General features: G+C 56.2%; 1 protein-coding gene across 1 annotated transcript in view; it reads left to right on the forward strand.

Moving 5' to 3' along the window:
* The window catches only part of CD44 (CD44 molecule (Indian blood group)), a gene marked incomplete at its 5' end in the record, with an annotated part of 63,160 nt that overhangs the window by 26,290 nt on the left and 23,365 nt on the right, over nucleotides 1-13,505 (forward strand). Inside the window, 3 exons of the mRNA XM_021718360.1 lie at nucleotides 4,781-4,849; nucleotides 6,573-6,821; nucleotides 12,438-12,551. Of these exons, the coding sequence (XP_021574035.1) occupies nucleotides 4,781-4,849; nucleotides 6,573-6,821; nucleotides 12,438-12,551 (432 nt within the window). The remainder of the gene's footprint in view (nucleotides 1-4,780; nucleotides 4,850-6,572; nucleotides 6,822-12,437; nucleotides 12,552-13,505) is intronic.

The following is a 13,505-nucleotide window of genomic DNA, read 5'->3' on the forward strand; positions in this document are numbered from 1 at the left end:
CGCCCCTCAGTTGAGATGCCAGGGATGAGAAAGCCGAGGTGAGAGGCAATCCCCGGGTGTTGGGCCTGGGACGTTCCTCCCTGCCCAGGACGTTCCTCCGACCCCTGGCCCAGAAGTCCTTGATCATGGGTCGAATTTAAGTCCCCGCAGCACTGAATGGCTCCACACTCCACGGAGTTTCAGAGTCTTTTGAGGATTAAAATGACAGACGTCAAATTTTGGATACCAGCAGTCTAAAGTCCTTCTTATTAAATGGGGCCTTCTGTCCCCCAGAAGGCTAGACGTGTGTGCAGGGAAGGACAGAGGCTGGAGGTAAGCCTGATCTGTCTTCCTGGGTCAAAGGACATCACATGAGCTGGAGAGTGACATGAGACCTGAGACGCTCTCCGTGGGAGCAAGCGCAGGGGCTGCGTGCAGGGGTAGATGTGGCTGCGTGGACTTGGAAGCGGTGCGGGAGACATCATAACCTGAGATGCTCCACCTGCCGGTATATATGAGCATGAAGGAGCTCTTCCTTCTGCCTGTCTGTGGACAGTAACAGCGACAGATCATGAGAATCGCCTAGCTCGGGCTCACACCCTACTGCTGCATGGGCCCGGAGTCACGGCAGGAATTTGGACAGCAAGCCTGGAGTGAGGAGGAAGGCCAGGCAGGCCTGACGTGGGGTGTGTGAGGCCAGGGCGCTGAGACAGCCACTCGCAGGTTACCAAGCCTGGGACACGATGCACAGAACAGGGACAGGGACACTGCCGGTTGTTCCTCCCTGCCTCAGGGCAAGGAGCACGGTGAGGGGGGAGGTCTGAGTGAGGGAGGAGAGTCCACCAGCCCAGGGCCCGTGGCCAGCCTGCTCCACACCCGGGGATCCCTGGGCCACCGTGAGAAAAACCACCGGCAAATGCCAGAGGAATAGACCATGGCCTGGTGTAGGGCCCCAGGAAGACCTGGAAGGCTCCAAGCTGTGGAGGAGGGCTGCTGCTTCCCCCTGGTCTTGGTGAGGGAGCATCATAAATTATGCAGCTGCCTCCCGCATTTCTCACCTGTTTTTCAAGTTGGTGTCCCTTGCCAAAGAGAACCTCCACTCAGCTGGGTGGAGGTTCACACTGGCTTATGGCCTGGAACTGAAGCCTCCGGGCGGGCTGCCACCCCTGATGGTTCCCAGGGGGCTGGGCCGTCCCTGGAGAAGGATCAGCAGCTCGACCAGCTTTCCTCTCTGGGGAGGGTGGGTTGAGTCAGAAAGTTGGCAGGTTCTGGGGTGTGTGACCTGCCAAGACGGACAGTTCAACAGTCGAACTGGAGTAGCGTTTCTCAGGTGCACTCAGCATTGACCGGCTGCCGTGCTCAGTTTTCCTTCGGGGTGAGAGAGAACGCTTATTGGCCGACTCTGTGTGCTCAGTCCCGTGCTAGGTAGAGTGGGGGAGGAAGGCGCCAGGAGCTGCGCTTCTTGTCTTAAAGAAGTTAATCTTGTTGAAGCGATGAGACCAGAATCGAGAGAAACTGGAGAAGGGCACAAATGCGAGGACTCTTGGGCTAGAGTCACACGGTGGTGTGACTTGAGCGGAAGGTCTTCATAACCTCTGCCTATGCGAAGGGTCTTGCTGGAGACCCTTGAATCTAACTTGGCTGAGAACCGTGGCAGGGGGTCATATCCCAGGGCTGTACCCTGCAGTGGTTGCAGGGACCAGCGTCAGCACGGCCTGGCAGGCAGCGTCGTGTGTGTCACGCATGAGCCATGTTTTGGGAAAGTGTGAAATAGGGCGGACTCTGACCCTGGCTTCGTGGCTTTTGTTCCTCATGGCCCAGTGGTTAAGGCCCAGCGAAGCCTGGTGACACAGACTTGAGTCGTTTGTGCAGGCAGTCAGGAAAGTCCCTCACGTTCTCCAAGGCAGAATTACGGGAGACGTCTGCACTCGTGTGTCTGTGGGTCCCTGTGTTCTTCAACTCACTCTGAGATGTCTGCGGGACCCTGGAATGGACCAAGAGTGGGGAAGACCTGTCCGCCCCCGACCCCCAGTAGCTGGACCGGGATAGTCACCACTTGCCCGGCTGTTGTGGCTTGCTGGAGCCAAGGCTTATGACAATGTCTGGGCCGGAGGCTTCTGAACAAGTCCTCAGCCCCCGGGTACCTCACCAGGCCTCATTTCCAAGCCGTGCTGTGTGGTGGGCGGCAAGAAACACCGTCTGCTAAGGTACTAGGTCCTACATGAGAGCAGCAGTGTGCTGGTGCGCATTTGGGTCACCATCTGCCGAGGACGCTTACCGGATACGACGCACTTCACAAAAGCCACGGGGAATCAGAGCAGAAGAGTCCCTTGAACACGCGCCCTGGTCATGCACAAGGCGGTCTCAGGTGGTGCCCGTGCTGCCACAGCTTCCGTCTGGAAGTCCACAGTGTGCCGTGGCCTGTACTGTGCGTACGTCTGGGTGGCTGTCCCATCCTTGGCATTGGGTAGCTACGTTCCAGGCCTGTGTCTGGGTGCGTCTCCAAGGCCAGGCTGGGCTCTGCCCTTGTTTCCGAGATAGACAGGGCAGGTGCCTGGGTCTTCAGGTGGCCTGTACCCTGTTTCCCAGGGGGAGAAGTTCTGAAATTGTTTTGGAAGGGTACATCATCATGGCTCATGACTATGTGAATTCCTCAGAAGCCAAGACAGAAATGCGTTCTCTCCTCATTTTCCCCTTCCTCACACGGGCTGGTGTCTGGGTGTTGGGAGACACTCACTCGGACAGCAAGTGAGCCACTGAGCCATGGCCCTGGGTGGCCCCTGAGGGCTCCCTGGATGGGACACTTGCCAACCCCTGATGGTCCAGGAGTGTCCCCTGGAGGGATGGACTCTGGAGAGATGGAACTTTTTCCCTTTCCCTTAGTTGGACACACACATACTGTGGACCTCTCTGTCCCCATCACACAGAAATGTTTTGGTTGAGACAGACGAGGTCACCAGGCATGTGTGACCCTCATGCTTCCACAGAGGGGGTGGGTGGCAGAAAGTGGGGCTGGAGTGGTGCCAGGAGCAGTGTCAAGTAAGGTGGACAGGATCCGTGTAGATGATGGGGGAGGGAGAGGAGGAGCCAGGCAGGGGCTGTGTCGGGGGGACGTGAGGAAGGCTGTGTAGACGAGATGGCGAATGGGGAGGAGAGACCAGGGCAGGGAGTGTGTTGGGGGATGGGTGCAGGTGTGAGGAAGGCTGTGAGATGGGATCTGAGGAGTGGCCCCCTCAGAGCTGAACTTTCTCCTGAAGAGTCTTCTGGAGATCCTGCAGAACAGACTTTGTGAGAGTGGCTTTTCCTAAGACATCCCTTTTCCAGTTGAACGTGTGAAGCTGCCGGTTAGTCTCATTGCGAGTCCCAAGTGGGTACACAAAGGACCTCCCCTCCCTGTGGACAAGACGCTCCCGGGCAGGGCAAGCCGCACCTGGGCCGCACCTATCTCGTCCACCTTGCTCTCTGTGCAAGGATGTGAGCCCCTGGTGATTTATGGCTGGACACGCCAAACACTTAGACGGCAGTCCTCCTGATGATGTCGGCTTTCCTCCCTCTGTCCCTCCATCCCTCCGTCCCTCCTTCCCTCCCTCCTTCTTTCCTACCCTCTTACCCCCATCCCTCCCTTCGCCCCTCCTTCCCTTCTGCCTCCTCCCTCCCCACCCTCTGTCTCTGCCCCCCAATCCATCTCTCTCTTCTTTCCTCCTTTGCCAGAAGCAGCTCTGGGAGAAACCGACCTAACAGATAGATGCCATCTTACATTTAAGCACACACACACATGCATGCATGTACGCACATGCACGCACACAGAGTGAGAGCCGTTGTGCCCAGGCGGCTCCAACCCTCCCGTGACAGCAAGACCTGCCCACAGCTCTGTGTTTCAGAGCTCCATGCAGCTCTGGGTGCCGAGGGCAGCGCTCTGGTGTGAATGGCACAGCTGGCCGAGCTGCTCGGCGATCTGTGCCCAGACCCGCAGGACGTGTGCGGAGGATATCAAGGCAGTGCCCTGAGGCTTCTGACTGGGGCATCTGTGGAGGTCGGGCCGGCCTGCTGTGCAGGCAGACATCTTTACTCCTCAGGGGGGGGATGAGGGGGGAGGGTAGATGAACCAAGAGGCCGAGATGCCTGAGCACCATGGAAGTGCTGAGACTGCGGCTCAGGAGGGGGCTGTGCCCGACAGAGGCGGCCACGGGAGCGCGTGCTGAGAAGCTGTCTATGCAGCAGGCACTTGGCACCGCGGGCTGAGTTAATAACACATCAATGCACTGATGACAGGCCAGAGAGGCACTGGTGGGCAAAGGCTCCGATCCTGTCCATTTCCTGGGGATCACGCTGTTTTACCTTCAGCCGCCGTGCTGCTCACGCTGCTTGTGTCCGCCCTGAGTTCCCGTTGTCTCTGTAGGTTTCTGAGATGACAGTTAACCTTCTTGTGAATGTGCACAACATTCCCACCTTCCTTTGGAGATCGCGAATTTTAAAACTCTTCCTAGTGTGCCTGCATCGGAAGAGGGTGCCACCGTCACAGCTGGACCCCAGCTCCATGAACCTGCAGGGGATGTGCCTGCTTGTTAACAGATAGGTTTGCTGGGGTGGGTAGCAAGTTTCCTGAAATGTATGAGGCTGCATAGACATGGAAACTGTGTCACGAAAGGCAGAGGAATTCCTAGCAGACCTGTTGAGCGTCAGAAAAAGAAAATTACATGGGATAAGTTATAAGAGAAGTCCATCCCAACTGGCTGACAGAAATGTGGGTGGGTTTTCTTGGTGTTTTTACTAGTTCTCACGTGTTTTTTTCCACCCACAGCTCCTGCCGGAGAAGACTGCACCTCGGTCACGGACCTGCCCAATGCCTTTGAAGGCCCCATCACCATCAGTATGTGTCTCTTCCAGTCCCGACTGGGTGCTCCCTGGGAAAGGGACCAGGCATGTCCTCCCTCGCGGCGACGTTCGCACGGGACGAGCCGGGGCGGGGCAGGGAGCTGTGAGTCAGTGTCCTCCCGTTTCCTGTGGCAACTTGAAGCTGCTCCCCACCTGCCCTGATGTCTGGCACCTCAGATCGGCCAGCTGGAGTGCTCTCACGTTATTCCCGGCACCCTGTGTCCACTGCACAGTCACTCACTCGGCATCTTTCATTTAGTTGGCCTATTCTCTGCTACTTAAAGCACACTAGCTTTTAAAATGAAACTGCACAGGATAACCAACATCACTGGCCTTAAGTAGATGAGTGTCTCTGGCACTGTAGAAACCAGAGCACCTTGCTAGCCCCAACCATGGGTCTCCTGTGAACCTTACCTTGTTGCCTCAGCCCCGGCACTGGGAAATGGCCCTGTGTTGGGGCCGTCTGATGCCTGCATCCCCAGAGCCGGACCTTGGTGTGTAGGGGTGTGAAGGTGGTGGGGAGCTGGGGGAGGGTGGAGGGTGTGAGTCTTCTTGGACCACGCAAGCCTGGCCCCTGCCGTTAGGTGAAGAGCTGTCCCTGGCTCCACGCCACGATGCTGCAATGGGTGATGCATCCCCTGAGTCTTTCTTGAAATCCTGGTTCCTTACTGAGTGCATGATCTTACAGGAAGCCTCAGTTTTTTCGTAGGTGAATGGAATGACATATGAGAATTGTCATGAAAAAAGATGCTGTGTCTGGTGTATGCCAGTGGTAGGTGTTCAGTACCCTGATTCTTTGATCCTCAGAGTCTTTTAAAGTCCAGGCCTGTGTGACTGGGTCAGTGCTGTCTCCCTGGCAGAGACAACCAGGGTGCTCGAGGCTTAGAAACCGTTTCCACGTGTGTTTGATACAGAGTTTCACTCGCGCTCGCTAGGTCAGAGGACAGAGTGTCTCTACCTGCCGGCAGAGCAGACAGGTCTCAGCTGGTGCACACGGTGCAGTGTGTGGCCAGCGGGGAGGCAGCGAGCGTCTTAGGAGCAGCTACTGGACTCACGCCTGCGCTGCCTTCCCCAACCCACACCGGTCTTTTGCCTGTTGAAGCTGAGGGTTCTGCCCTTCATACACCTCCGTGCTTGTAGGTTTAGGGCTGAATTCCACATGGAACGGATGGAGGGGCTCTGTCAGCCTTCAGCAATGCCGACTTCCGAGCCAGGGGTGGGGTTCGAGAAACCGAATCACTTTGCCCCTTAAGAGAGAACACCTGCATCTCAGGACGAGCAACTACCTCTTCCCTGATGAGGCCACTAGTGTCTGCTTCCAGTCCCAACTGGAGATATGTTCTTTGGCAGGGAGAGGAGGGCCCTATGGGAGGACGGTCACTTATGGAGCACCGGCTGTATTCCAAGCTCTGTGCAGGACATTCTCCTGGCCATGCGCCCCACAAGGCTCCTGAGGGCCTGGCCTGAGGGTCGCATTGCTTCAGACCCTCCCAGCCCCTTTGCAGACGAAGGAGTGAGGCCAGCACAGACCTGGACTCCCTTGTGCCTCCTTCCCCGTGTCCAGGGGCCCTTCCCCACGCAGCTCCTCTCCCACACCAGGTAGACACGTGGCGTTTCCCATGCTGCAAAGTAAAGCGGCTTCCCGGTCGCGTGTCGTGTGGTCTGTCCTACGCTCGGACCATTAGCCAGAAGTTCTGAAAGTCCCTTCCCTCCTGCAGCCATCGTCAACCGTGACGGCACCCGCTACGTCAAGAAGGGAGAGTACAGAACCAACCCCGAGGACATCAGCCCCAGCACCCCCACGGACGACGACGGCAGCAGCGGGGCATCCAGCGAGAGGAGCACCTCGGGGGGCTACAGCGTCTTCCACACCCACCTGCCCACGGCATACCCGACCTCGGACCAGGACGGGCCCTGGGTGTCGCGCCACGCGGAGAGCAGCCCTGCCACCAGTAAGAGCGCTTGCTGTGCTTCCTGTGTGGCCAGTGGGACATCTCTGGCCTTCCCGAGTGACGTGCGCCCACGTGCAGTTGTCCTTGTGTCTCTGGACATCTGAACATAGGGGGCGTCGGGCAGGGGGCTGGAGGCTGTCAGTGCCCTGCGTGTGTCGACACTGCTGGCGGCCCTTGGCCCATCTGCGAGTCTGTTTTTCATGCCCTGATAGGGCGGGCCGTGTTGGAAGCTTCTAGAACTCCCTGTTTGCCTGCTCAACCCAACATCTCTCGTTTCCCAGGCATCCTACTTGCCCCTGCCCTTACAGGGGAGGTTCTCTGTGAAGCTGCATCCCAGGGCACACCTCCCAGCCAGCAGCTCTTGCCTCACTAACCTTGTGCTTCACATTTTAACCGAATTGTACTTGTGTTCCCGGCCATGGGACACTCCGTTGTAGTCCCCAGCCACCATTTGCTAGACAGGCCCTGTGGTCTTGGCCCAGAGCAGTTTCCGGCCCATCACACCAGATTGGGAGTTCTGTGTCCAGTCCACTAGGCGGCGGGGTGTGGGTCTGCCTTGGACTGCCCTTGGAGACCAGCACGCTCTGCAGGACTCTGGGGGGGTGCCCTCGCTTGGCTCCCCTGGGTGGTGGGCATGTCTCCCTCTGTCTCCCCCCAGGCTCTCCCTGTGGTGTGTTTGAGGCAGGTGTCCATGCTAGCCATCTTCCCCCCTGGGCAACTTTGTTGGGGTGCTGTCTTCGTATGTGGGCTTTCTCTCTTCTCAAACATTTTTCCGAGGGGCAAGCTCTGGCCTCCAGGAGAGCTGCAGACCCAACCAGCTCGTGAATGCGAGCGGGGCTCTTCCTGCCTCGGCAGCTGGAAGCCAGGGCCTCCGCGCTCCCTGACTTGACTTAACGTCACTTGCTCAGAGAGTGGGAAACGTCTTTGGATACCTGCTGAGGGGGACTTCCCACCAGTCCCCGCAGACGCTCGGAAGCGTTTTGAAAGGCAGACCCCTTCGCCCAGCCCTACTCCTGTGGGATTCTGGTCGCCCTAGGGAGCACCCCTTGCTGTCTGGGTCCTGGGACCTCCTGGGACCCGGAACCCTTCAACACCAGGCCGCCCTGCCAGTTCCCCGCTGTCCTGGGCACCCCCTCCCTCAGTTCCTGCGTGGAAAGTGCTTATCACCAGGTGGGCAACCCAGTAATTAGTGTCTGGCAGGGAGCTGAACAGGTTGAGCCTGAGGTGCCATTTCCCACCAAGAAGAAAGTCCTTAGCCGGGCGTGGTAGCGCATGCCTGTAGTTCCAGCTACTTGGATGGCTGAGGCGGAAGGATCGCCGGAGCCCAGCAGGTCAAGGCTGTGGTGGCCGGGAGCGGCCACTGCACTCCAGTCTGGGTGACAAAGTGAGACTCCAACTCAAAAAAACAAAAAAAAAAGAAGAAAGTCCTGAGCAGGCAGACTGGGGGAGGAATCTCTCTACATGCTCTCTACATGACTAACCTGGGAGAGAGAGACTGGCCAGTCCCCTGGTGAGTGAGGGCTAGCCTGGAACCACCAGACACGGTGGGTCCCAAAAGGCCCAGGCAGACCAATTCCCGCCAAGGAGCACACCCCGGGGGGAAGAGGTAGGAACTTGACTGCTGAGCGGGGCAGGACAGGGAGGTCCTGAGTAGGACTGGGGCTCAGCCGCCAGCAAGGAGCCCCTGGAGCCTGGTCCTGGCTGGACTGAGCTGGTGGGTGCGGGAGTGACGGGCTGGCTGGGTGCACGGGGGCAGGGGGCGGGCCTGCAGCCTGGCCGCCTCTTCCCCCCAGGGTCTTTGGTGGCGGGTATAGAGCAAGCCCGCAGGGCCGCTGGCAGCGTGGAAGCGGGCGTAGAGGGCCGTCTGTGACAGTGTTGTCTTTGAAAGAGCCCTGAAGGCTGTGCTGGCCTCTTTCTATTGGTTTCCTGAACTCTCAGGGGTCAGGAGACCAACGCTTGTTCAGGAAGCTATCTTTGCCCCGGCACGCTCCATTTCCTGGACTGCTGGTGCCAGAGCGGTGCTTTTTGCTTCCTTTTTGGTCTGGCCTGGCCTGCTTGGGTGGAGTTGGTTGGAAGCTCGGCCGCCATGGCAGCGCTTTCCCAGTCTTTACCTCTCACAACTCTTTCTAGGAAGACTGACCCACGCCTTTTTCTGCCTTGTTCTCGAAGGTTCGTTTCCATGGGGCTGCTTCTTTCTGGTGAGCTGCAGGGCGTGTGGCCGGTGCTGTGCATCTCCGACAGAGTCTCTGAGGGGACAGTGGCATGTCTGGGCTTTCCAGGGATGCGCAGGCCTGGCTGGGGCCTCCAGGTGACGGCAGCTCCTTCCCTCTGCTGTCTCTTCTGACCTCTTGGGTCCTTTCAGCACAGAACACGCCATGCTGGTTGTTGGCATTTGTTACTCGTGGAGTCAAAGTGTTTAACCCAGGGTCCATGGACTGCCGATGGATTCCCTGGCGGGCCATAAGGTATTCCAGAACCATCTGGAAATGACCTGCAGAATGTTGAGAGTGTGGACATGTGGGGTCACCTCTTGAGGAGAGAGGCCATAACGTAGATTTCCCAAGGTGTGTGTGACTTCAGTGGCCTAGAACTCTCAGCCGGCAGAGGTGTTTTTTACCCAGAGGACTTCTGCCATGCCGCTTCCTCAGGGAAACCATCTGGCCTAAAGTCACACATGAGAGTCAACTGAGAGATTTCAAACAGCGTGTCACTGCCTGTCCTTCCCCTAATTTGAGAAAAGAGTCCAGAATTTCTCTGACTTTGACAGTTTTGACTTTTTCAAGAAACACACACGATTAGGATGAAAGTGACAGAGGTGGTAGACACTCGAGAAAGCTTGTCTGGTTTCACACTTGGAACACGCTGCCCTTGCCCAGCCCCTGCTCAGGGGTCAAGTCTGACTCGAGGCTGACAAGGTGGGTGGGCTCTTGGGGGCCCAGCTGTCATCCGAGGCACCTGGGTGCACATCCAGACAGACGCGGAAGGCACGGGTCTGCAGACCCAGCCTCCCCAGAGACAGGAGGGACAGCTGCCTCCCAAAGGGCTGCTTCGAAGGCCCCAGTGTGCAACTTGGCCACTAAGTCAAGTGAACGGAAAATCTTTCTCCACGATGTGTTCTCGAGTGGCTGCTGGTTTTGCTCGGGTCCTGAATGCTGAGGCTCGGCTTGAGTGACAGTGAGCGGCACTGGGTTGGCCCCGTTGGAATGTGCATTTCTGATGTTGTCCCGAGATTCCGGGAGACTCGAGGAAGCTGGAAAGATGGAGACAGGCAGAGGTGTGACCCTCTGGGTCTCACTTACTGGTGGGCGCAGGCTTCCTGCACAGGCAGCTGAGAGGAGGGGTTGTGTGCAGGGATCTCACTGCGTGGTGTCTTCCCAATTGATCCAGCCACCCCAGCTGTGCACCCAGACAGCCATGCAGTCGCTCGGAAGGAGGGTCATTGGATGTGGTCCTGGCTGGGGAACTCACACCCTCAGGCTCAGGATCGCACGACACCAGCAGCGCCAGGTAAACTGTGACGCCTCTTGCTTCTCGGCTGTCCCCTTCCAGGTCTGTCCGTGTTAGGGAAGAGCATGGCCATGGCCACGCCAGAGCTCCCCGCAGGTACCCCTCCGCGTCCTCAGCACGGCTGGGCCGGGCCACTTTCTTTGCTAAAGAGGCCCGTGGGCCTAGGGTACCCTGGGGACTCCCAAGCACCCTTTTTTGCCTGCCTTTCAGCAGCATGTATGTAGAAAGGGGAAAGGAAGAACTTGATGGTTTGGGATCAGTGAATGAAACCGTGAACAACCACGAGGGAGTGAGTGAACGGGCCATGCAATTCCTTTGGAAGACGTCCCCTAGAGAGAAGTCTGTCAGGAAACGCAAGCTCTTGCTCTCTGCTGATCTGATGATCACAGTCAATGGTATCAGAAGGAGTTGCTAACTTCCCTCTAGAATTAAGGGGAGGCCCCGACACGTCTTTGGACACTTAGAACCTCGACCGTAGCAGGCAGGAAAGGGAACACGACTTGTTGTTCCACATCAGAATTGAGGCCTCTAACAAGCTCCTGGGTGTGTGGCTGTTAGCGCTAAGGCCCCACGGAGTGTCATGGCATGGGAGTTCTGGGGAGAAAAGAGTCAAAATATCAGAAATATCATATCCTGTGAAGGTGCGAGATTACAAGCAAATCTCCGTGTGTCCACCTTCAGGGTTGAGGTGATGGCCATACTTCAGAGCCACTGGGGGTTCTGCAGGGGGCAGCCATAAAGGTGGAAAAACGGTTCTTGACATTTGTTTAGCTTAGAAGATGTTGGGTAAATTGTATTCTTTATTTCTATAAACGGTCGTGTAAGAAACAGCACTGACGCGTTAGGGCTGTCATGTCACAGTGGTTGACATGCGGGGTGGGGGAGAGCGTGCAGAAACAAGGAAATGCCCCTTTAAACGTTAACAGTGCTTATCTTCATAGGATAGACTGTGAAGGAACAGGCCTTCTTGTCAGTGTTTCATCTTGGGTCATTTCTGGGCTTTCTTCGTTGCTGAAAAAGAAGAATCCAGCTCACCTTACTTCTGTGTTGGGGATGAATGCTGGCTTCAGCCTCTGCTCGAACTGGCTCTGGGCTTTTTGTCTCTGTATCTACTCCTCCGATGCACATCATCATGGTTGCAGAAATGGCGGTCACTGGATGTTTTCCAATCAAGACTCTCACTTCCAGTATCATTAGTGGGATCATGGATCACTTCATCTCTGTCTTTCCTAACTGATGATCCTGTTTTTTAAAAAATGGGGCTCAAAATGTCCTGTTCTGCTTTGCAAATGCAATGCTGATATGAGGCGTCACCGGGCAGGTTGTTCTAGGCTTTAGACTTAGGCCGAGCACCTTGTCCTGTCTTCTTCTCCTGTGTCATCTTGCCTGTGTTCTGGATCGTTGGGATGATGTGTCTGTGGTTGCTGGCAGAAATACCATATCCTAGATTCTTGGTGGATGATATTGGTTCCACACAGACAGGCCGTGTGGAAGATTAAGGAGCTGGGACTCTCGAGAATCGTAAACTCTCAGATCTGGAGAGGACGTTAAATGGTCTGGTTCCGTCAACAGCTCTCACCGTTGAGTCTTGCACACAACTTTCTGCCCAGCAGTCTTCCTGAAACGGGGACGGTGAAACTTTCTGAGGTCCATCATGGGATGGCCCATGCCTTCTAAAACCGTCTTTGGAAGGACATCTGTCTCCCTGTATTTTTTGCCACAGGTCCTAATTTGGCCTCGTGGGTCCAGAGACAAAACTTTCCTTCCTCCTCTACGCTGTAGACTTTGGAGATCCAGAGACTGCTCTCGCCGCTCCGCGAGACCTCTCTGTTGCTCGTCAGCCTCTCACTTCCCAGAGTCAGGAGCTCTGACCGGCACGACACGCTCACCTTTCAGATGAGGCGCGTGAACCAGACAATAGTTGAGGTCCTTCCGTCTCTGACGTTCTGTGGATACCAGGTTGGGCCTCGGCAGGAAACGGCCTTCTCTGCTGCTTCCCTTTCTTTCCATCCATATCAGGCATAGATGGTTCTGTTGCGTGCTAAAGAGAGAGTAAGCGGATGCAGTGCTGTTCTTGGGAATTGACATCTAACCTCTCGACAACCGGTTTGACGGTTCCCACAGTACTGACCACCCCCGAAACACCAACCGGGAGACCAGGAGCACAGGACTGGTTTTCATGGTGGTTTTCACCATCAGAAGCCAAGAATGATCTTCACACCACAACGCAAATGGCTGGTAATGAGCTATGATTGTCTCCTATCTGTGGTTTCCGGACAGTCTTTTCGTTGACCTTCCTTAGCTTGCTGTTAAAGCCTAAAGTCCCTTCTGTTCCCACACATGTCTGTGATGACTTGAGAAGGGCCGGGAGCTCTAGGACCTGTATGTTTGGTTTTGCAGCACTCATAAGTGGATTTCTTCTTCTACTGGATTAGGGTTAAGGTAGCCTCAAAGGAATCTTATGTGGGGACCACGAAAAAGGGACAGGTCTTCCTTGGTGACAGAGCAAAAGTGATTGGAGAGATTACGCACACATAGTCTAAAATTACTGACGTCATAGAAGGTTTTTGCTTTTCATGATAAAATAAAACAGCATAGCTGGATCCAACATAGTGTAGGAAGCCTTCCACAGTGGAACTCTCCTTGGGGTGGAGGCTAGTAGCATGAAAAGATACATGGCCGTTCCCTGAGATCACCTGCATTGCATCTGAAATGTAGAAAACCCCTTTTCAGTGGAGCGGCATCACGTCTTCCAGGGTGACCACAGGGAAGAGGTGAAAGGTCTGCGTCTCCTTTTTAGTGGCCACCTCCAAAGGGAGCAGGTGGGGCTTCCTCAAAGCCCCAGCCACGATCCGCTTCTGCCCGGCCTTCGGGCTGGCTGGTGGGTGCCGGGAGTGACTCAACTGCCCACCGGCTGAGCCGTTCCTGCTCTTTGCTGACGTTCTGTTGGGGACCTCAGTGTGGCCCCCAGCTGTGTTCAGAGCTCCAGTGACTGGATGCTAGAGAAGACGAAGAAACGCATTAGCAAACCACGGCCCTGACTGTGGGAGTTGAGAAATGACGGACATAGGTTGAGAGGCCCAGGTTTCTCCAGGGGGTCTCCACGAAGGAAATAAGCCACATGCAGACCTTCCCATTCTGTCCTTAACATATTTGCTTCTAAGTTAGCGTCAGGTGCCTCCAAGAGCACAG

Source organism: Carlito syrichta, unplaced genomic scaffold, assembly GCF_000164805.1.
Source record: "Carlito syrichta isolate Samal-C Ts95f unplaced genomic scaffold, Tarsius_syrichta-2.0.1 Scaffold312124, whole genome shotgun sequence".
Taxonomy (NCBI): domain Eukaryota; kingdom Metazoa; phylum Chordata; class Mammalia; order Primates; family Tarsiidae; genus Carlito; species Carlito syrichta.